At 35.8% G+C, this 25082-nt stretch overlaps 1 protein-coding gene across 1 annotated transcript in view; it reads left to right on the top strand.

The window, feature by feature from the left end:
- Nucleotides 1–2441: 2441 nt before the first annotated feature.
- ZC3H12C (zinc finger CCCH-type containing 12C) overlaps nucleotides 2442–25082 on the top strand; it is a 39934-nt gene continuing 17293 nt past the window's right edge. Inside the window, exons 1-3 of the mRNA XM_011992159.1 lie at nucleotides 2442–2538; nucleotides 8118–8869; nucleotides 24460–24599. Coding sequence (XP_011847549.1) covers nucleotides 2515–2538; nucleotides 8118–8869; nucleotides 24460–24599 — 916 coding nt within the window. The 5' untranslated portion in view covers nucleotides 2442–2514. The remainder of the gene's footprint in view (nucleotides 2539–8117; nucleotides 8870–24459; nucleotides 24600–25082) is intronic.

Genomic DNA, 25082 nt, shown 5'->3' with positions numbered 1-25082 from the left:
AGAGAAGGAAGAAAACCCAAGGGAAAAAAGAAGACTGTCTATTCACACCAAGTAGTTTCCTTGATATATACAAAAGAAAGAGTTTCTAATATGAATTCGTAAATACTGACCTCAGTGTCTCTTCTAGTCAGTGCACAGCTATTAAGTTTTATTAGGTTTCAGTTGTAACGACTTTGTGTGGATGCACGTTACGTTTTTCGTATTTATCCTACTCAATCAATCTCAGTTTTACCAGAAGAATTACATTTATTAGCCATAACAGTGGCCTTTCTCTTATTCCTTTCAGGGCTGATATATTTTTTACTCAGGAGATTTCAAAAAGAACTATCACCACCATCAAAAAAAAAAAAAGATAAAGTCTTTCTTCATTTCTGGGACATCCATATGCTTATCCAAGATGTGACATTTGAATTCTGTGTAATTCACACTGTAATTTGCAATAAATGATAATACTAGAGATGTTTTATCTTGATCCTTGATGGGTTTATGAAATTAGACCGTTGCCTTAACTATATCAGTAATATTGCTATAACCTTTTGGTCTTACTTTAGAAATTAGTTTGTCATTCAGAACCCAGTAATTATATTTAGTTCAAAAATATTTTCACTGATTTTTAAATTTCCTGCCATTTTTAGAATGGCATATATCAATAAAATATTGGAACTCTCTTGAGGAAGTATCTGTAAACAAATGATGATCTGTAATATGGTACTTTATCTTTTAGTTTTCTTTCTGGAAACAACAATAATTTTCAGTTTTTAGTAGTCAGAAGAAGTGTTTTCTGTGCGATAACTGAAAAATCTTAACTATGTAGATCTTCTTATTTTGTAAATAGAGATGATCTCATTTGCATTTGAGTAGGCACAATAAGGACAAGGCCAGGAGTCCCAAACTAGTGTTACTTTTTTCCAACTATTCACAAACGATCCTAATTGTGTGTAACCTCTGCATTTGTGTATAAAAGGAGATTGATTTTGATTGTTTTGGGTACTTTTCATATCTTTAGAATTCATGATCATATAATGAAAAAGTCTAGGCTCTGCATAAATCAGCCTATAGCAGAAAATTCTATGTGAAGAGCAGTTCTTTGCCTTCACTGTTTTAATTTGCACTGGAATGAAAAGGGAATGTGCGTGCTTGTGTTCTACATCACATAAGGAAATAGTAGAACAGCTATAGAGTTCCTTTTTCTTTAGTAGGGAAATATCCTTACAATGCCTTATAGTATTTACATTTTGATTGATTTTTTTGTTGTTGTTCATAATCAGAGGCCACTCAAGGTATAACTTATGCAGCCCACAAAAGCAAGTAGTCCACAGTATTATAAATGCTGCAGTCTGAAACTTTGGAATAAATCGGGATAACAAGTTTACTCACCAAAGGGGCTTATTTTTATATACACTGTACACTACAGAAAGTCATGGTATTTATAATGTTAACTTGTTCCTGAGCTAAAATTTGAGTATTACATCTTACACATTTTATGAAATACAAATGCTTTAAATAGTTATGTTGTATATTAAAATATAATGACTTTGCTTCTCTTTAATTACACGGTTAACTAGTATCTATAGTAAAACAATTTTACACTGCTACTTGGCATACACAGGATAGGTTATTCTGGTGATTTTAGGTTGAAGTTAAATAATTCTGTCTAAATCTACAGTTTAGATGACTCATTTGGCACAAAGTTAGACAGAACTTGTGTTTTATCTTACTATGCTACACTTTCAGTGAATTTTTAAAAATCAGTTCTATTTGTGATCTCTTAAGTCTTTTTCTTTCGCAATTGTATTTGCATCATCTCTCCTTTTTGTTTTCTTATCTTGCAGCAAATTAACAAATGCTTAAAAATACAGATTTTCCACTATTTCCAGGGAAATAGTTTGACTATACCCTTCTGTCTCATTTCACCAGTAACTCATTTATTAAAGACAGGGATTACTGCAGTAGTTAATTGCTACTTTGACACACTTCATTTTCTTTCTTTAATAAAAATGAAAAGCTCATAGACTACAGTATAGCCTCAACTTTTTGGAAACATGCAACTTTTACTACTTTAAAATATAATTGGTTTCTTTGTTTCACGCATTAAAAACTAGGAGGAAAAGCTGAAGTCTGCCCAAGCCAGGTGTTTCTTGTTGGCAGCCTGCTCTCTAATGACTCCGCTCTCATAGAGCAGCTGCCTACTAGTCAGCTTTGTATGGCCTATTGTTGCTGCACACCCCTCGTTAATACACATGCTGCCCGGGGCAGACCCTGCGAATGACATCAACTTGCTTATCTTAGAAACCTACGAACCTGACGCAGGGTGCTGAGGTTGTCTTGCATCTGCCTGGCCAACTAATTGTGAGCTTTCTGGCCTATGATTGGCTGTGATTCCACTCGGTAATAGGTTAAGCAAAGACACTGCCATTCCATCTGTTCAACCATTCATTGTTCTTCTTGCCTGCCTGGAAGTCTGCAGCTAAAATTGTGTTAAGGAGTTTACTGCTGAAGCTGCTACAGAAACCAATGTCTTTGTATTTTCCTGCTAACGTGAGTATTTGTGCTACTTTAATGCCTTGGAAGTTAAACTTTGCTAAATATTCAGAGTATTAATTTGAACTCTGCAAAAGAAAGCACCTCCAATGAAAGTCTACAAGTTATTACATAGTGCCAACATACCAGAAAGTTAAGTTATTTTTGTAAAATATGTCTGCGAAGCAGATTTTTACACTTTTCTATTCTAGAGTTATATAATTACTTATAGCATCATGAACATTTATAAGGCATTAAGCATGACATATCATCATTTGGAGCTTAAAGTCAAGTTATAATAAATGTTCTGATATTTTCGATAAATGGTGGATTTAAATCTTGTCAAAGTCTTAAGTTTCTTAAGATGTCACTGTCGTACCTAGGTGCTATAAAATGATAAGATTCGATAGAGCTTTCTGTTGTCTTAAAAGTCTAGCTTGGGGAGATGGATTGATGTAGGTAGATGTTTCAACTCGTTTTAGATGCGATGATTAAGCATTCAGTTGCTTTGTCAGCAATCTCAGTATTCATGTACAGTTTCTCATTTCTTCACTCTCACCTTTCTTCTCCCTTACATTAGTTTCAGACATTAGATTGAAGATGTCATTCCAAGAACTATTTTCTTCAAGAGTTCTGTAAAGGGGAAGGGAGGAAGAAACAAAGACTTGCATCTATCAGTTGGGAGGGAAAGAAAGAGCATAAAGGGTTAAAAAGAGGTTTTCATTTCTACCACATGCCCTATTGTGCGAACATATGCATAAGTCTATTGAAAGTTTTCCGAAGATGGGCAGGCCACCAGTTGCTGGTCTCCTGCAGTTCCAGTAGACATCTGTTGCCCCAGAGCATTAACCAATCTGTTCAAAGGGACATCCCTCCTTTGTTAGCTAGAGGGATGCAGACAACAGCACTCACTCAAATACAATGGTAATTAAATACACAGAGACTACAGCAGTAGGTATTTATTACATATTCATTATTTTATTTTTATTGTTCTCATAGTATTACCATTTGGATAACAACCAGAACCCACTTTTATGGCATTGTAACTTTACATTACAAACAAATAAATCGGCTTAACAAGTTTATGGTCTAATATTCCTGATTAATAGGAGGCTCTTTAGAATAGAAAAAAGATTTTTTTAAAAATCTGATTTGAGATGAAGAATTATCCAAGTTAACTAATGAGAACTTTAAGAAAATTTGGTCACTAGATGGAGGAATTTCAGTGTGTGCAATAAATTTCTAGTGAATAGCCATTATATTGTAAACCTGCATTCAGCTAGTACAGTTTCTTTTTGATAATTAAAAGAATTAGCTACACTTCATCATCATCTACAGAATTAGCAAGAACATTTAGTTCTTTTTCAACAAATAATATTATTTACTTTTCAACTTGCCTTTTAGCAAGAAAAATTGAGTTTCCAATACCGTATCTGGAATTGGATATAATTATAAATCTATTATAGATTTATAATTATAGGAATCTTCACAAATCACTGTATATGTACCCAATTCCTTTTGTATTCAAGACTATAATGTCTTAAGGTCAATTACAATGAATTACAATGAAGCCCTGATGATACAGTTTAAAAATTAGCTGTATTTCTTGGAGGTTTTTGGTAACTATGGGAGTAAAAACTGACCTACTTTGTGAAACTTGGACTATGCTGCTTCATGAAATGAGCAAAATTACCCCTATTAGTTAATATTTCATTGATTACATTTAAGATGGTTTATATGAGTTTACATTGTAGTAAATGCAAACCTAAAAGTCTAATAATTTTTTAAGAAATGAAAAATATTTTCTACTTTACATGTCATAATACATTTTGTGCTGTTAATGGTCTTTTCCATTCTTTTAAAAGTTATATTAATCATTTTTTAAAAACTGAATGAAAATAAAGATTATATACCATTCTTCTTAAGTTTGTCATAGTAATTTCTTGTAAGTTTTACATATTGCATTATATTAACAAATACAGCAGCCTATTAAAATACCATGTTTTTAAATCTTTATCATGTAGCTCTTCATTGAATTATTTCAAGACATTGCCAAATTCTGGGTTGTTTTTAGGTGCCCTATTAAGTAAGGGCAATCATTTGCTAATTACAAGTGGGTAAGGAAGCATTCTAGAGATCAAAGTTTTAAAAACCAAATCTGTACCATTTGGATCACTACAAATCAGGTTATTTCAAATTTGTAGTATGCTTATAGGCCTGGAAATTGAACTCATTTGTCCCTATTTATATGGTTTCTATTTAGTTTCTTGTTTTGCAAGGACTAAAAAATCATTTAACTGCTTGTTTAGTACACAGTGACATTGGATAACCTTCTCTGAGCTAACCAATGAAATCTAGAAGATGAAGAGAGGCCTGTCAGTGTGAAAAAAGTTCAACTAGAATATTTTAAGACAAAACTTATTTGCCTAAAAAAATTGGATGTTAATTTCTTTTTAAGTAGGTTAGGCTTACATTTATCCTTAGCATTAAAAAGTCAGCCTAATTATTGTAAACTTTTTACTTAAAATTATGTGCAAATTACATAAATTATCACACGTTAAAAGTATGTGGTATCCACTAGATACATTGGTATACAAATGAGGTTTGTGTGATTTAGTTATTAAAAGAAACTGAAAATCCCATTTTCCCCCTTGTATCATGATAGCCATTTAATAAAACTACATGGTATAGCAGGTTTAGGTAGTATCACTGACACTTTTTTAAAATATTAGATAGAAGATACAGAAAGATTTAAATACTCTTTAGAGTGATTGATTTTCAGTTTAAAAACTTTGCAGTATTTAATTTTGTTACTTTGAAAAATGTGAAAGTTAAGAAGAATAATTCCAATTATCCTTTAAGCATAACATTTTGTTCTAATATTTGCCACTGGTTATATTTTTCATAAGGTATTCATCTTGTCTGATGTAAAAAAAAAACAAAAAACAAAAACAAAAGCAAACCCCAAACTGCTCAATATTAAATAATATTTCCTAGGTCAATTCAGGGATTTGGTCAGCAAGTCATTATCTTGAAGAATTATCTCACAACAGCACTTGTACAAAACCCAAACTTTTCAGGGGACATCAAAAATGTTGCCCATTAAATGCACTTCCTGCAGTCAGAGCAGATTGTGGGGTTTACAGAACAATGATGTCGGAGCTTCCAGATTGGTTTGGCAGCTGCATTGTTCTTGGAGGGTAAACCAGACGCACTTAAGTCCCAGTCTCTTTTATAGGCTTTTGTTCATACCAAATTATTCTTTCACTGTGCTAGCATTCATGATGGCATGTTAAAGGAGTGCAGCTTAGCAACCAGCTTCTGGTTGCCAAGCAGCCCAGCTTCCAATAGGTTTTCCTCGTTTAAGATACTTTTGGTGGGAGCGCCACGAAGGCCGTAGTGTGGACTTTTCTTTTAACTGTATCCCTTTATTAGGATGCTGCTGTGATTTGTTACTTGCATTATGGTGTTAGTATATTACAGTAGTTAATAAATCACAGGGTGTAAAAATCTGTTTTTAAAATTCCTTCCTTCAATTCTAAATAATTGGGCTCATGCATATCCATATTAATAGGAAAAAATGAAGTGGATACAGCTTCATAATGAAGCAGATGTATATAGAGCTCTCCTAAGGGATATTTCTTTTTATGAGTTGAGCAATCCAGAGCTAGGGGAATTGATGTTTCTTTAAAACTAATGAATGCTGTATTAGTAGAACAATGATATTAAAGTTGTCTATCTTCTCAGGGAATAAGCCCTGAGGAAACTCCTGTAGAAGCATGTATGAGATCTACACTGAAGGAATGTTAAGTGTATTATCAAGCTGAAGATTCCATGTTCTCTTCTCTAGTATTTACCATAGTTAATAAAATGTATTTCATTACTTGACTCTCTAATTAAAGTTTACCAGGTATGCTTTCAAATTTGTGACTTCTCAGAAAATCGCTTAGCATTTTCTTTTAACATTCATATAATAGCTATTTTCTAGTGTAAATATGATGTGGAAGAGCTTTAGAAACATTTTCTCAGTTTTCTTTTTCAGGTTAGTTTTAAATAGGTGTTTTATGGCAGTCTCAAATTCAACTGCCGCTGGCTTGCTTATGCTGTGTCTGGGTAGAATACTAGAATTGCCTTAACAAGTAAATCATGAGGGCAGGCGCGGTGGCTCACACCTGTAATCCCAGCATTTTGAGAGGCCGAGGCGGGCGGATCACTTGAGGTCAGGAGTTTGAGACCAGCATGGCCAACGTGGCGAAACCTTGTCTCTACTAAAAGTATAAAAATTAACTGAGCGTGGTGGCACTCACCTGTAATCCCAGATACTCAGGAGGCTGAGGCAGGAGAATCACTTCAATATGGGAGGCAAAGGTTGTAGTGAGCTGAGATTACACCACTGCACTCCAGCCTGGGCAACAGAGTGAGACTCCCATATAAAAAAAAAAAAAAAGGAAATCATTGATGTGGATGTAGTTCTTACAACGAAGCACCAGAGAAAATAGCTTTATTTCCCTAACCCATTCCTAGTAGAGAAATAACATTTCCAATAGTTTTTAAGGAAAAATAGTAAAATGGCAAAAAAAAAAAAAAAAATTTAAATAGTAAAAGTATTCTTATATGGTGAAAAATAGGAAAAAAGATCACTTTTTAACCAAATGCAGATTAATGGCTAGTTAATCTGATATAATACAGGAGCATTTTCTGCCATAAAATTCAAGAAACTGAGATAACATTATTTAATATGCCTAATTGTTTGCTGCTAATTTTATGTGAGATATCATCTCTGCTTTCCACAAGTGCAGACAGAATAAAACAAGTTTTATTTTTTCCTGGAATGAAAGAGACTGTTGTTTCCCTGGCACTTAATAAGGATAGCATAATGCTAGAAAGTATATTGTGTTGTCATGTTCCAGAGTCAAAAAAATCATGATTACTAGGGCAAAACCCTGTTCATCTCTAAGAAGAATTTAACTCACTTTGTAATAATTTAATTCCATTCTGGCCATCTTAGAATATGTGCTCTTTCATTGCAGTATCTATATTATTTTTGAAAGTTCTTTAGATTGCTGTTAAGCTTCATCCAGATTAATAATGATTTTTCAAGTGTAAGTTAATGGTTTCCTTCCACGTGGTTTTCTCTTTAAAAGAATATAGATACAAATTCTGTTAGAGAAAAATGTAAATAAACTGTCATGCATATTAAAAACATACTTTTTGATAATATTCTATGTGTCACTCCAGAATTATAAGCTGTCCTAAAAGTAGAAAAATCTGATTCATTGAGATTGAGAAGGAGCATGATATAGTGGGAAAAGCATGGGTTTTAGAGTCAGACGAAACTGGGTAAAAAAATCCACTTCTACTACTTATTTACTTTGTTGCCTTGGAGGAATTACATGACCTTTCTAATTTATAACTTCTTCTGAAAAATGGCAGATGACACTCTCTTGGCAAGGGTATTAGGAGGGAGGAGAGGATGTAGACAAAATACAAAATATTAATAGATATTCAGTAGTTGAGTAATTCTCTTCTGACTTCTCCGTCAAGACAGAAATCAAGCCATAACTATGAAATTCTAAACATTTTACATTTTTCTTTAGGAATACGGGGTGCTTTGCATTCAGGAATACGGAAAAAACAGCAAAGTGGAGTCAAGTGCACATAACAGCTTCATGGGCTTGAAGGATCACCTAGGACATGACCTCGGCCACCTTTATGTGGAGAGCACTGACCCACAGTTAAGTCCAGCTGCACCTTGGTCAACAGTAGAGAGACCAAGTATGGATACCGTTAATGCGGGAAAGGATGAAAAAGAGGTGTCTGAAGAGAATGCAAGCTCTGGTGACTCTGAAGAAAACACAAATTCTGATCAGGAGTCAGAACAATCGGGTAGCATTTCAGTAGAGCCAGGCTTAATAACTAAGACTCACAGACAACTCTGCAGGTCTCCCTGTTTACAGCCTCACATACTCAAGCGCAATGAAATTTTGCAAGACTTTAAACCTGAAGAGTCCCAGACTACATCCAAGGAAGCAAAGAAACCACCTGATGTGGTGCGAGAATACCAAACAAAACTGGAGTTTGCACTTAAGTTAGGTTATTCTGAAGAACAGGTTCAGCTTGTACTAAACAAACTTGGTACTGATGCTTTAATCAATGATATTTTGGGAGAACTTGTCAAACTTGGAAATAAAAGTGAGGCTGATCAGACGGTTAGTACAATTAACACTATAACACGGGAAACTTCTTCCCTGGAATCTCAGAGGTCTGAATCTCCAATGCAAGAGATTGTAACAGATGATGGTGAAAATCTGAGACCAATAGTTATTGATGGCAGCAATGTGGCAATGAGGTAAGTGGAAAAATCGTTACTGAAAATTACTACCAAATAATCTTTAAAAGTTATTTCTAATTTTGTGGCTATTTTCCTTCTCATAGTCATTAAAGTCAACATTTTTTCTGTATCCTGATGTTAACTTTAGAAAACATTAGTTTTCCGTCTCTCTTCTTTCAGGGCACTCAGCCCTATCTTTCCTTCATTTATCCCTGTATAGAGACCCGTTTTTCTCAGATATTGTCTCTTTTTGTCCTCATCTGGCTAAATTTCTATGGTATAAAAATTAGTGTGTATTTCTGGTTTAGTATTAATCAGTAGTTTTAAATGAATAATTTGATATAATATTCAACAATTTTAGAATCTAGTCAAATGGTCTATTTCTTTAAGAAATTAAATAACCCTAATTCTTCTAGAAAATAAACTATGTATTTTATTGATTTGAGAAAAAACCAAAGCTGTAGTTTGAATTATTTTGTAGTTTGAGTTGTTTCCATTCAAGAAATGCAAATCAGAAATAATTCTTAGGGAACTGGGTCGGGGGTGGGGAAGCAAAACTTTCAGTGATAATTTTTTTGGCCAGGCAGGGTGGCTCACACTTGTAATCCCGACACTTTGAGAGGTGAAGGTGGAAGGATCATTTGAGGCCAGGAGTTTGAGACCAGCCTGAGCAACATAGGGAACGCCTACCTATACCAAATATATATATGTATGTATATATTTTTAAAATAAAATATTTAAAGAAAATTTTCTTAGTAATTTTGATGGCTTAATATTTAAAGCACATCTAAATTCAATCAGTTTATGGGTAACTGCTCACAATGTTCAGAGTGCTATGAAGATAAAAAGATACATGTATAAAAGCATTAGTTCTTCTGGAGAGCTTAGAGTTTCATATGCAGTTTCTCAGAAGGTGACCTGAGGATGCCTACCAAAGAATCATCTGAGGGACTTGTTGAAAATGCAGATTATATATATCAGTGCTATCCAAGAGAAATATACAATGCAAACCATGTATGCCATATTAAATGTTCTAGTACCTACATTAAAAAGTAAACAGAAACAGGTAAAATTAATGTGACTAATGTATACTGTTTAGGCTAACATGTCTAAAATCTAAAATATCTTGCTGACATGTAATCAATTTTAAAAAGTTATTAATGAGATAGTTTACATTTCTTTTTTTTTTTTTTTTTTTTAGACAAGGTCTCACTCTGTCACCCAGACTGGAGTGCAGTAGCACGATCTTGGCTCACTGCAACCTCTGCACCCAGGTTCAAGCGATTCTCATGCCTCTGCCTCCTTGAGTAGCTGGGACTCCAGGCACATGCCACTGTGCCTGGCTAATTTTTATATTTTTAGTAAAGCCTGCGTTTTACTATGTTGGCCATGCTGGTCTCAAACTCCTGACCTCAAGTGATCTGCCCGCCTAGGCCCCCCAAAGTGCTGGGATTACAGGCGTGAGCCACCACTCCTGGCCTGCATTATTCTTTTGATTTTAAGTCTTTGAAATCTGGTGTATATCTTATAGCACATCTCAATTCAGAATAGCCATATTTCAGGTACTCAGTATCCTGATGTGGCTATTGACTACTATATTGGACAATGCACTTCTCAAGCTCCATGCAGACCTACCAAGTCAAGTTCAAAATGTAACTCAGGCATGACTTTGTAAGTAGTATGCCTTCCAATAATGATGTATGCTGAAATTAGGGAACTACTGTTTTCTGTAGGTGACAGCAAGTTCTTTCACATAGACTATGAGGAGAACCAACCTATAATCCTCTAAATAGCTTTTTTGGGTGGAGGGAGTATTATCTTTCTTTCATTTATAAGCAAATTCAACAAGATTTGAATTACTTGCCAAGATAAAATGGAATTCAAACCCAAATATGTCTGACTTAAAAGCCTATATGCTTCATCATATAAAAAAGAGAAAAACTAAGTTGAAAAGGTTAAAGCCAGATCTTACTAGAGAATTTAAAGCTGGCTTTGTAATCCAAGGGTCATTGAAGGGTTTTCAGTAGAGGAGTTTCAAGAGTGGAGTTGTGCCATATACTGATAATTTTTGCAGTGATGTATGGGAGGTAGGAGATCCGTTTGGATACAAACCCTTTCTAATGGAGTAGAAAGAATCTCGCCAAGTGTCATAGAGGTATGGAATGTGCATAGGGCTTTGAGAAGGACTTCAGTAAGATTACCTCTCTATTGTTTGATCTTTCCCAAACTTGACCACAAAATGATCTTTTTCTTGTAATAATCCAGAATGTCTGAATGATTACCTTAGTGATAACATGTAAGACCAAAAGCCATAAAATTGCCAAAGGAGGGAATAGTGAAGGAAGGTCATACATCCTTGAGGAACACCTAACCTAAACATGGCCGTATAACAGAATTATCAGATGAGTTATTTAAAAATACATCTTCTAGCATTCTACTCTTGTGGAATATAGAATTAGTCTCTATCCACATGTACCCTCTAGTTTAAATTAATATATTTTCTTAAATGAATCCATTGCTTTCTAGATTTTTCCCTGGTTTTAGGTTCAAATGACTTGTCATTAAGAAAATACAATTAAGACCGGGCACAGTGGCTCATGCCTATAATCCCAGCACTTTGGGAGGCCGAGGCAGGTGGATCACTTGAGGCCAGGAGTTCAAGACCAGCCTAGGCAACATGGCAAAATCCCATCTCTACTTAAAATACAAAAATTAGCTGGATATGGTGGTGCATGCCTACACGGGAGGCTGAAGTGGGAGGATGGAACGAGCCCGGGAGGCGGAGGCTGCAGTGAGCTGAGATCACATCACTGCATTCTAGCCTGGACGACAGAGTGAGACCCTATCTCAAAAACAACAACAATAGCAACAAATTCTAGTGAGCTATCCAGAGTGGGAATGTGATAAAACGATGTTAGACCCCTTTGGTACCTAAAAGTGTTTGAGTTCTTCAATATACTTCCATGACCTAGTCATCTGACTTCATTAAGATTAACCAAATCTCCATATCCTACTTCAGCTTCTTCCGGATTTTATATAAAATAAGAATGAAAAAGCCCACAGCTTCAATGGCTACCTCCATATCATGCCATAGCACACATTCTTCTGTTGAGTGTTAGAATGAAAGCTGGCCACACCACTCTTGTGTTTTTGATATGAACAGACTATTGAAACTTTTCCCTCCTTTATCATGGCAAGTTCTACCTTTTGGGCAGTGAACACAGGTTTCTGGGGTTAGATCAAATCTCTCCCCTGACTGGTAGGTAGGCTTTATTTTTGCATGTTTGTGTGCAGTATTAGGATAAATGTTTTGTTTGCTAATAGTCTCAGGTGAACCACTTTTGCCAATGGGATCCATGCATGTATTTTCTCTCTGTTAGTGATAGGGAGCTACCAGAAGATTTCAAGCAAGGAAAAAAGTGGCATAGTAATATTTGCCTTTAGGAAAAATCACTCTGTAGAGAAATGTAGAGAATGGATTTGAGCACTAAGATTGGAGACAAAGAGACCCACTTATGTTTGAAAATATATACAAAAGTTAAATTGTGGACAAATCCTGGAAAAAGATGCACCAAGAACATCATTGCTTTTGTATACCAATCAAATGATACAGAATAGAGAAATAAACCAACCATTTGCTTGAGAGTTTATACTCAGTTCCCCAAAGAGTCATATTGGAAAACAGCTGGTGTTAGTACACATCTGATTGTTAACTGGGGTGTTAAAAAAAGCACTGCAGGTAAATCACTGAAGTAATTTTCTTAAAGTTTGAACAGATATCAGATATAGATTATAGAGTCAGAATATGAACAGGGAAAATGCATTAAGCTGTGATAACTTTCCTCTGTATCAAGAAAATGAACTAAGCCCATATATTTATGAAATATAAGCAGAGTTTAGCAATCTGTACAATCAAGATTTAAGCTTCTGATTAATCTTTTAAAAAGTACAAAGCCTTTCTTATATCTAATCTGCTTTGTAAAACTGTATGAACTTGAGAACTCTTTTTATTATAAATTTGAATACTGAAGGCTTTCTTGCCTAGGTTCTAAAATTTGCCTTCAGTTGTTTGGTTGGTTTTGCTCTCCTGTTGCCTGTTTATCATTTAAGTACAGCACTGATTTATATTTACTAAAATCATCCTGGACACCTAGTCCAAATGTATGGTTTAGACTACAGATGAGACTAAAAATTGCCAGAATTTATACAAATGTGTTTTTGACTCTCTCAAGAAAACTGTATCAAAATTATGTGCAGTAGACCTGCATGATCCACAGTAGGATAGCCACCAGCTACATGTGGCTGTTGAACTCTTGAAATGTGTCTAGCCCAAATTGAGATATGCTGTAAATATAAAATGCATACCACATTTCAGAGACTTAGTACAAAACTATGTAAACTAGTTGAGTAACTTTTAAGTTGATTGTGGATTTAAAGAATTTGATATATTGAGTTAAATGAAATACATACTAAAATTAACTTCAGCTGCTTTTTACTTTTTTAATATGCTATGCCTGATGATTTAAAACTACATATGTGGCTCACATTATATTTCTATTGAATAGCCTCTTAGTAGACTGTTTTGTAAGCCCCAGTTTACTAGAAGTAACATTTATTAAAGGATAGCTTAAATTCCCTCTAGGTGAGTGTCACAGGTATTACTTCATTTGGCAGTGCCCCATTTCTCTTACTGTTTTTAAAGAATATCCTTAGAGACTATGAAAAGAATCAAATAATCAGAGCTAGCTTTTGTTGTTGTTTAATTATATCATTGTGGAGCGTGACAAAGACAGATGTTAGAGTTATATTCCATTGCACCTCTTTATAATTCTAAGTACATAATTCTAGTTGTGATCAACATCATGTGCTTTAATAGACCAATCAGCAGTGAACTTTCGTATTATCTCAAGTGTGCTTATTTCAACTCTAACCTAAAAATGGGCAACCTTAGTAATCCTATTACATAGAAATAAAGTTAATCACAGATCTTCACCTAACTAGTGTTACCAGTTACACAAAATGAGGAAAAAGTGGTTAGAGTCCATGTTTTCTACTTTCGTTAATAAGACCTTTTTACACCTACTAAACAGATGTGTTTTCTTTATTACCTTTAGACTGGATCTTGACCAGCTAGATGTTGCCTCAAATTGTAGACCTTATATGGTGAAGGAAATCTTTTTCCTTTCCTTTTTCCTTAGCCTCTTCAATTCTCAAAACTACCTCTCTCAACTGTACTGCTGTTAAGCTCATAACCAACTGAAGGGTAATAATTATTTCATAATAGACTTCCATAGTAATTTTGGTGTTAAATATTTTTGTTGTCCTCAATCGATGACTGTCAGGCTTCTATTTTCCTTTAAAGCAGTACAATCCTGCAAATCTCTTCATGGAAGCCCAATATTTAAAATCAAGCAAGAGCAGAGTTCTGTTTGAATTGGGAAGGATGTACAGGGTTGTGTTCCCCACTTTAAAACTCCCTTCTGTACTCCCCAGAAGGTCCTGCCATGCCATGGAATTTCTGTTTGGAACACAGCTTGAGAAGCATTGATTTAAATGATCTGTGACAAGGGACATGGATTTAGTTTTCTGGTGGTATGTTTAATATTTAGCATCCTGTGAATGAGATGTAGCTTCAGAATGATTTTGGTATATTGGAAAAGAGATCAGAGACAATAAAGTTGAGTAGCTATAAGAATAACAGAATAGGCATGCATAAATAGTTATGAGCCTTCAATACAAAAGAAAAAACTCCAGATGCCCATGAGATGAATTATAGATTCTCAAATAAATAGGAAATTTAATTGGACTACAATGAGAGAAAGTAAAACATCCTGTTTCTACGTTTCTGTATGTTCCTATTGAAGATGATAGGCAGCTGTACTTCTTCCCCCTGCTTAAGGAATACAGAATAGATGTAAAAGAATTTAACAATCATTAAACATTGAAAAATGCATCAGTGAAGAAGGTCTTAAAAGTCATTTTTTTTAGAGTCCTTTAAAATTAAAATCTATTTTCATGTGTCCAAGATGGTTTATGTAAAATCAGGCCTAAAATATGAGAAAAAAATAAAATTAATTCACCAAATATTTGAAGAGTACCTGGACTTTATATTAATAATTTAATGTTCTATAAATAGTTCTTAATATTCTGTTATAATTATTCTGTGATTAAAATCTACTATACTCTTTCTCTAATATAATTAACTATATCTAAACTGGAAGGATTTTGATACTAAAGATTCAAATATGATTTTCTAGTTTAAAAAGATTCTTTTTAAAAATACACACATATATGTATATGTATATGTATATGTATATATATAAAGACAGGGTCTTGCTATGTTGTCCAGGCTGGTTGAGCTCCTGGGCTCAAGCAGTTCTCCCACCTCAGCCTCCCACAAGTGCCAGGATTACAGGCGTGAGCCACCATGCCCAGCCTAAAAAGATACCTTTATATTTCCATTCTAGCCACTTCATTGACAAACCCTGCTAACTTGTGTCCTTATCACAATAGTTGGGTTAATCTAATTACCCATTAAAGTAATAGAAACTTGATAGTCATACTTTATTTTCCCAGTGGAGGGTATCTTATGCAAGTGCATCTTATAATACAGCAAATTTACAGGTCAAGTTTTTAATTTAAATAAAAGATGATATATAGAAGGTTATAGAAAATCAGTTGCATGTCCTTTTGAATCCCATAATTACCTTGATCTTCTGTTTGATTTCTTTTTAAAACACTGTTTAGTGATCTCTACACATCATGCATTTTGCTCTAAAAGTCACAGTTTACTATTGTGAGATTAAAGCTATTAAATAAAGATGTATTTTATCAGTTTCATTTTTATTCCAAAACAAGTTTTTTTCCATTTTCTAAACATTAAGACTGAGAGGACATGAGAAAGTAAAGAAACTAACATGTGTTGAAGCCTTCGATATGCCAGGCACTTGGCTAGGTTTATTACCTTATTCAGTTCTCACAACGCTATAAGGTAGGTGAGGTTATTTTCATTTCAAAGATGAGAAATTGAGATTCAGAATAAGAATCTCTGAGATTCAGAATAAGGTCACACAGAAAAGTGGTAAAGAAAAGAATTAAACTCCTGTCAAATTCCAGAGGCTGTATTATTTTCAGTATCTTCAAAAGCCATCTCTATTTGGAGTACTGAAATGTGCCATTCCAGGTACTTCGTATCATTAGATTTTAGATGATTTGTGAAAAAGACTTTTTAAGAATAGGTCTTCTTTGATCATGTAAATAATATACGTATTATATAAGTTTCAGAAATAAAGATCACCTATAATTTCCAAGGTTTTTAACAAGCATTATATAATATGCAAATTGTAGTAAAATCAAATTTGAGGAAATAAAAAGATAACTGAAAAGAGGTTCCTTTGTTCTTTTCTTCACTGCCATATAAAGTATTAAAAAGAGGCAGTCTCTTTTTATAGATGCCTTCATTCTCTTTTTAGGTTTTTCCATGTTTTTCAATTACTCCTCGTGTCTATCATTGGAAGGTAACAGTTATAATTCTAAAATAACCCTTCCTGTTCTGCAGTTAACCTAGTTAATGGTATCTGTATATATACCCAAAGAAAACATTAATATGTAACATTATGGTTGTTTAGGTATGGCAGATCTAAAAATGGTTGGCCCATCATCTTCCCCTCTAGGTCCCAGACTGAGGTACATTGCATTAAAATACATGGTCCCTGGAATTTTTCTCTGCATTATAAAACCCACCTCTCTTATCTCTTAACCATTGTAGGTGGTTAATGTAGTACCATTAACAAACAAGCATAATTCTCCGGTGGCAATTCATATGGTGTTATAGGATGCAAGATATTATTTTGACTTCTTAGCCCTTTCTGTTAAGAACAGAAAAGTAGAATTTATGTGCTTTTCCAATATATTAGCCTTGAGTAAAGATAATCTTGTTAGAGCTATGAGACAAAGTGAATTTACAGAAAAATGAAAATTTGTAATAGTGAAAGTCTTATGAAGAATATATTTGTTAAGATAATTTATGTGCATTTAGCTCTCCCTAATTTCCAATTGTCTAGTTCATAAGGAGTTGCATTTGTCTGAAACTGAGTGGGCATTTTTGGATAGAAGTAATGAGGTTTCAGTTAACCCAGTCCAAAGTGTAGTAGTCCTTTTCACAGCTTGGCCTGCAGATTAATCTTATCTTATTATCCAATCTGAGCTCTACAACAAATTACAGAAATTTGGGGAGGAAGTTGCAGTAACTCTAGTAAATCAGCATCTCCTATCCTATGTGGTATTTTAGTTACCCCTGATGTTAGGACGCCTCTGTTCTTCAAAATGTGGCCCATAGCATGGAAGATCCCCAGGACATACTTACTCTTGATATAAACAAGCACATACTCATCAGCTCAAGTGCCCTGTCTCACAGAATCTTCCAAATACCCAGAGTACAGAATATGATGGCCCTCAGGTTACACAGCCGCTCCCTTCACAACAAATTAACAGCAGCAAGAAACAAAGAGGCATGTTCTTCGAACAGAGGACCTATTGGCTCAGGAGTCTCAGAGGAGAAAGAAAAGGTACAAGATGGTTGAGAGAAACCCATAATTTGTTGTCTTTGTTTTGTTTTGTTTTGCTTTGTTTTTGAGGCGGGGTCTCGCTCTGTCGCCCAGGCTGGAGGGCAGTGGCGTGATCTCGGCTCACTGCAAGCTCCGCCTCCCGGGTGTACGTCATTCTCCTGCCTCAGCTTCCCGAGTAGCTGGGACTGCAGGCGCCCGCCACCGCCCCCGGCTAATTTTTTGTATTTTTAGTAGAGACGGGGTTTCACCGTGTTAGCCAAGATGGTCTTGATCTCCTGACCTCGTGATCCGCCCGCCTCGGCCTCCCAAAGTGCTGGGATTACAGGCGGGAGCCACCGCGCCCGGCCCCATAACTTGTTTTAATGGGTCAGGGTAAAAACAAGAAAGATGAGCAGAAACTGCAGAATTCATGGCTCTAGTCTCCACAAGACAGAGCGGGAAAAGATTACAGCAGGAAAAACAAGCAAACAGATGAGGTTCTCCCATTTCCAGCACCGAGGCTCTTCCATTATGTCACTTTTGCTCCTAGTTTGCGCCACTTGCCAGTTGTTTCCTGTCTGATTTTCTGAGGGGAGATATCTCTGGAGGGGGTAGTAAAGCTTCATGGTTGGGTTGCATCTCTTGCATCTTCCTCAGTCTCTTCCAGCATCCCTTTGCAGTGTCCTGGCTTCCTGTAGTAGTGCCCTAGTGACTTTTCATTAGAGGAACTTCTCTTATTTGTTGGTAGTCCCAGAAAGGGGTTTGCACCCCTTGTGAACAAGTCTTAACTGGGAAGGTAACACTGCAGTCTTAAATTTCTGTCTTTATCTTCCTACATTTTTTTTCCCAAAACTGGATTGCGATTGCCAATACCTGAGAAACTTGTCTGTTCTTACCATCCACATACCTTTTCTTTTACGTGTGCCTGAATTCCCAGTAACAAGGCTGCCATAAACGTAGAGAAGAATAAGGGTCTATTCTGATCTGCTCTTAAATCCATCCTTGTTAATTTAGAAAATGCCTCACTGAGCCACTGATGAAAATCAATGGGGACTCACCCAACAGCAGCATTGCAGCTTCTCCCAGGTCACCTCGCGGTGGGTTTCTAAGGCATGAGAGGAGGTAGTCTCCTGTTGTTTGGGGAGGCAGTCAGCTTCCTGAGGCCAGGGCACTCCCTTACAGGAGGGGTTATCATTTGCCTCCATCATGCCTGTTCCATTAGTCAAACAAAGTCAGCCAGAGCAACTCCATGCAGCAGCCAGTGTGCCACAGAGCACCTTGGCAAACATTCCAGATCTTTTCAGAGCACTGGGAAATAACTCTTTAAGATGGGTACGATCAGCTGGGGAAAAGGTCATATGCACTCCTACTATGTCTGATGTACCTGGCAGTCCTGGATCACTTTAAAAAAGCATTTGAGTCACTGGAGCTACAAAAGGGTAGGGCTGATTTTCTTCACATTGAGATGAAAAAATAAGTTGATTCAACGAGAACACGTGACTACAGGGAGGGGAATATCACACACTGGGGCCTGTCGGGGGGTCAGAGGGAAGGGGAGGGAGAGCATTAGTACCAATACCTAATGCACGCAGGGCTTAAAACTGAGGTGATGGGTTGACAGGTGCAGCAAACCACCATGGCACATGTTTACTTATGTAACAAACCTGCACGTTCAGCCCATGTATCCCAGAATTTAAAGTAACATTAAAAAAAAAGAAAAAAAGTAAGTTGGTTTGTATGGCACTGTAGTGTCAGTCTCATTTTGCTGTTTGGTATCATTACTCCTTTTGCCTCCCCTTTCATCCAAGTTACCACAGCAACCACTTGCCAACCTAATACCTTAATTCTAGGACAGTCTCTTATCCAGACTCTCAGACTCCTTGTTCTTTCTTCTTCATCTTTGCCTCCCTAGCTGTGTTTTGCATGTTCAGTTTAGGAAAGTTTTGGAGATAGAATCCACGTTAGAATATTCTAATAAGGCTAACAGTTTTCCCCCTTCCAAGAGAAGTTATCTCCAGATCCTGTAGCCATTGGGAATCATCCATCCATCCAGAAGGTCATTGCCCCACTCTTCTAGGTCCTAGATAGAGGCAAAGAAGGGTAACAAGAAGTAGAAAAAGCAGAAAGAGCAACAGCAGAGAGAGGTCAAGAACCTGGAGGAACAGATAGGAGCTTTCAGTTACTTAATCTCTTCCTCTGGTTTCTTAATTCATTCTTTGTGGCTGCCCACTTCATTCCTTCTTTCATTTCCTGAGATCCAGAGATACCAATAATCCTTTAGAGTGGGGTTTTTCTGAGAATTCCTGTAAATACATCAGTTTGTCTACTTCAAATGAGCCGCCTTTTGACCATTGCAAAGCAGGATTTTTGTAAGTACGCTTACGCCAAATGTGAGAGAATAAAAGAAGCCTTTTATTTTTTAAAAAGAGACCTACTGACAATATTCTAGGCATCTCATATTTTTCTACTTAAAGATGAATCAGATGGGACCTTCAGTGAGTTACCCATTTTGCTCAATTGTAACTTGGAATTTGCAGAGAGGCTTTGGAATTTTCCCTGGGAACCGAATCCCACTCAGCCAAAGTAGTCAGAGAGAGACTTTTTGGCAAACATTCAGAGTTCTTACCTAATCACGGGTGACCACAAATCCTCCAACAAATTCGCCCAGCAAAAGGACTCACTTGAGATATACCAATCTTCCTTATTGCCAAATTGTTGGGATAAAAAAGTAATCAAGGCCCAAAGGAACATGCTAATTCGTAAATGTAGAATTAACTAATTTTGTTACTGAGCAGAAAACCCCTGCGTCCCTGCAGACTGCCCATAAGTGGCTATAGAGCTATGATGAATGTCCTCTATTTATATGGAATTAAAGCTACGGTCCTTTTTAAGTAAATAGTCAACAGATAGTTCATTTGCATCAGTAGCTACATGGCACTTATTCTGACATCCTGTTTTTCATCATTCCTTATCTGGCTCACTCTGATTTTGTAATTCTTTATCAGTACCTCCTCCAGTTGTCCCTTATATTGTATCTAGCATGTATGATGAGTCACATCCTTCATCATGCGTCAGTAAGGTTAGATTAAGTTCAGTCTCCCAAAACCTCTCCTAGCGTGACAAGTCCCATCTGCGGGTTTGAGCCACCAGGTAATTGTCTGCTCAGGCTTAAGTTATTATACTACGAATGATTCTGGATCTTGATGCCTGACACGGACTTCCAAGACAACCGTAGCCATTCTGGAGATTTCTCTGTTAGCATTCATTTTGGGGCCTGATCAGGGGAATACTGGCTGGGAAAGTCCTGGTAACTCAGGGACCCACCCTGCTCATCCCCACTTACCTGCCTTTCCCTCGCCGTTTAAAAGATAAGAACAGTAGTTTGTCCCCAAGTGCCATCTAAGGCTGAGGGGAGGATGAAAGGCAGCTGCCAATTGTATTGAATCTAATTTCGAGTTCCTGTGAAGTTTTACTGTACCTGGATGCAGAGCTACTGTGTTTTAGAGAAAGTACGCCTTCCGCTTTATGGAAGTATTGCCAAATTGCTCTCCCAAATAGTTATACCAATTTACACTCCCACCTGTGATGTATGAGTTCCTACTTTCACACATTCTTGGCAACATCTGGTGTTTGCAGACTTTATTTTTACCAATCTGATGGGTGTGAAGTAGTGTCTCATTTTGGCTTTAATTTGCATTTCTTTACTATTGAACATCTTTTCCTATGTTCATTGGTCATTTGAGTTTCCTCTTCTGTGAATTGATTGTTCATATCTTTTGCCTTAAAAAACAACTGGCTACCTCTTTTAATATATGCGAGTACTTTATATTCTGAGTACTAACCTTTTGATTGGTTTTACATGTTGCAAATCTCTTCTCCAAAGCTATGACCTGTGTTTTTTTTGTTGTTGTTGTTTTTTTTATGGAGTCTTTTGTATAAAGAACTTTCATGTGCCCCAATATATCTATTTTTCTTAATAGCATGTAGTTCTATGTCTTGTTTAAGAAGTATTTTCCTATCCTGATGTGAATGTCTCTAGTAATTTCTTCTAAAACTTTTATAATTTTTCTTTTCATACTTAAATATTTGATCTATCAACAATTTATTTTTTGTATATGGTGTGAGATTAAAATGCAGTTTTATTTTTTCCATAGGAATAACCAGTTGCCCTAGTACCATTTGCTAAATAGTTCATCTTTTCCTCATTGATTTATAATGTCACCTTATTGCTGGCCTTTTGTTTTTCTGTATTAATTTTAAGATTAGCCTCTCAAGTTCTGTGAAGAAAACCTTTGGAGAATTTGATTGGAATTGCAACATACAGATAAATTTGAAATCACTTGCCGTCTTTATTAATCGAATCTTACTGTCCATAAAAATAATATATTGTTCTTTTATTTAAGTCTTCCCTCATGCCCTTTAATATAGGTTTTCGATTTTCAGTTTATCTATAAAGCTCTTGCATGTCTTTTTTTTAAAGATTGGTATGGCTTTATTACATTACAAATCGGATCTTTTTAAATTAAAATTGTACATTGGTTTTGCTGCTATAGCAACACTAATTTTTTAACAAGACGTTATATCTGCAATGTAATAACATACTGTGGTGGAAGAGTGTATCGTATGTATGGTACAGATTCCTACTATCGAAATCTGTTCTATGACCTAGTACATAGCCAATTTATTTATAAAGTTTTCATATTTTTAAAAATATTTTTCCTGTTTAGTTTTGTGCAGAATTTGTATATGTCCATTAGATCAAGCTTGTAATTGATTATTGCAATTATCTATATCCTTATTCAATGTTTTCTTCTTCTGTCAATTAGTATGGTTGTGGATTTTTTTCATTTTGTCTAGTAATACTGTGCTCTTTTGTGTTACTGATTTGGAGATGAGTTTAGAATGACTATAGCTTCCTATTAACTATTACATAATAACTTTTCTGCTCCTAATAATGGCTTTTGCCATAGAATATATTTCTTGGTATTCATAGAGCTGTGCCAGTTTTCTTTTGGTTCATGGTATGCCTAGCATAGCAATTAGGGATGTTTTCAGCTGCAGACAACAGAAAACTTGACCACAGTTTCTTAAACACGTGGAGGATTATGTGTTTCTCAACAAGATGGAGATATTTACCATTAACGATGTGCCGTTTTTCATCCTCGTCCTTGTTTTTTCCCTGTGAGTCTTTGTGGAGAGGGAGGATAATGAAACAACCTTTAATATCAGAATGGCATAGTACAGTATCCTGTTTTATCATCTATAGAATCTTTATCCCGTAATTGTAAATGGTTTGCTGTTTGCACACATTTTATGAAAGTAAAAGTTATTTAATTAATTAGGAGATAGAATTTCCTATTTCTAGAGTAAATGTGACAGTTATCCTTACCAAATGAAATTACCAGGAAGAAATGTTTATGCAGGCCTGTCGTTAGAGCCAGAAGCAATTAAATGCTCAACTCTCAGTAAACCAAGTATCATTAGTTTACTCGCAAAGCTTATTACAATAGATTTCAGACAAGATCCAGTGCATTCAGGGTGGTATGGCCGTAGACACAATGCAATAGATTTCAAAGCATTAATGCAAAGTAAAATTATAATGAGGTTTTAGCAAGCTGACTTTTTGCATCTAGGAATACTTGGTACATGTGTTCTCTCTAGAGATACCATTTTCTACAGTTTTTCTGAAGACTGATTTCAGTATTTTCCATGAAACCTAATATCACTTGGTACCTTTTGCTGGAGTATTCAGCAGGCTATCAGGTCACCCTCCTTACCTAGAAAATGACCTCAAAATTTCCCTTTCCTTATCCCATTCTCTGAAACTTAGTGCATCTGATTTCCCATCTAATCATGCTGACCATTAGGACAGGACTATGGAACCAGGTATTGTCTCTTGTTTGTATTTGGAGCCTTCAACATCTACAAAGCAAGTTAGTCTATTTCTGTTTTTTATAAAAATGATTAACCATATGTTAGATGGTTCTAGGGTTTCCCAGGGAACCCTAGAACAAAATATTAATATGCCTAATGTTTAGTTTCTGCTAAAATAAAGCATTTACCTACATTATTTCATTCAGCCCTCCTTAGTCCTAAGAAGAAAAAATATCTCCATTATAGATAACAAATAGAGCCTTCACACTATAAAAGAACGTAATTATTGCATTCAAAGCAGGAGACTTTTTCTTCAAAAACATTGGAATTAGTATTATTTTTGAATTATTAGGTTAAAATGTACAAGTAGGGCCTGGTGCTAGATAAATACTTACTGAATGACTTCACTCTTAGTTGGGCATTTTCTTTTAGGCACTAAGGCTGCTAATCCAATTTTGAAGGCCGTTTTGTCATCATTAATCCTTGTCCAACACAATATAGTTGAACAGAAACTAGGTGTCTTTTTACTGCAGTGTATGCAAAGTGTTTCTTCTATGAAGTTAAGCATTGTGAACATGTTTTTCCTTTCAGTGAGTGTGTAGTATGTTGTTTTACATTGGTCACCTAATAAAGTTTGTGCATTATTCAATCATTGAGTATTGAAATATACACTAAGAACTTTTGAGAAAGAAAAGTTTTTAGAAACTCATAACTGTTTACTTATGAGTTTTTACAGATTTTTTTACAGTTTTTTACAGATTTTTCAGATTTTTTTACAGATGATTTTTACCACTGTTTTTACAGATTTTTTTTTCTGTATTGAGTTCTTGACATTTGACTGAAATTCTTCTTGCTGTGGTTGAAAGAAGCCCTTTCTGTTTTCTTTATTCTGATCAAAAACAGCTTGTGTCTTTCTGACTAGTTAACCTTTACAACTTTACCTTTGAAAACTCACTTTTGTTTCTTCTCTGGAAAATAATCATCCCAATTTTCTTTTGTGTCTTTCCTCACAGATCTTGATTTTTCAGCTTAGTTATCTTGATGTGTCTCTGAGCTATAAACTCCATTTTAAATCTGACATCTCTTATTACTGTTGTAATTATGTAATAATTGCTGTTTATAAACTTGAATTAATTTACTTAAATTTAGGTTTTATTGTGTTTTAAGTGTTCTGTAATAATCTTTCAGCCATGGAAACAAAGAAGTATTTTCCTGCAGAGGAATAAAATTGGCAGTGGATTGGTTTTTGGAAAGAGGCCACAAAGATATTACAGTTTTTGTTCCTGCGTGGAGGAAAGAGCAATCCCGACCTGATGCTCTCATTACAGGTAGGCTTATTCCAGGCAGCTGCTTGTTCCTCGCTTTCCTGTAATTCCCATGCAGTGTCTGGCACTGTCAGGTATCCTAAATCCGTTTTGCTTACTCAATGTATGCAGTGGGACACTAACGTTGTTTTTTGTTGTTGTTGTTTTCTGAGATGGAGTCACACACGGTCACCCAGGCTGGAGTACAGTGGTGCGATCTTGGCTCACTGCAACCTCCACCTCCCAGGTTCAAGCGATTCTCGTGCCTCAACCTGCCAAGTAGCTGGGACTACAGGCACGCACCACCACACCCAGCTAATTTTTGTATTTTTAGTAGAGACAGGGTTTCACCCTGTTGGCCAGGCTGGTCTTGAACTCCTGACCTCAACTGATCTGCCCACCTGTATGAGTTTCAGGCAATGATGGCCTCTATAACTGTTCACTCCCAAAATGCTGGGATTACAGGCATGAGCTACCGTGCCTGTCCTGGTTTTGAGTTTGAAAACT

This window comes from Mandrillus leucophaeus, unplaced genomic scaffold (genome assembly GCF_000951045.1).
Source record: "Mandrillus leucophaeus isolate KB7577 unplaced genomic scaffold, Mleu.le_1.0 Scaffold1101, whole genome shotgun sequence".
NCBI classification, from domain to species: Eukaryota; Metazoa; Chordata; class Mammalia; order Primates; family Cercopithecidae; genus Mandrillus; species Mandrillus leucophaeus.
This window is presented reverse-complemented; position numbering and strand designations above follow the sequence as displayed.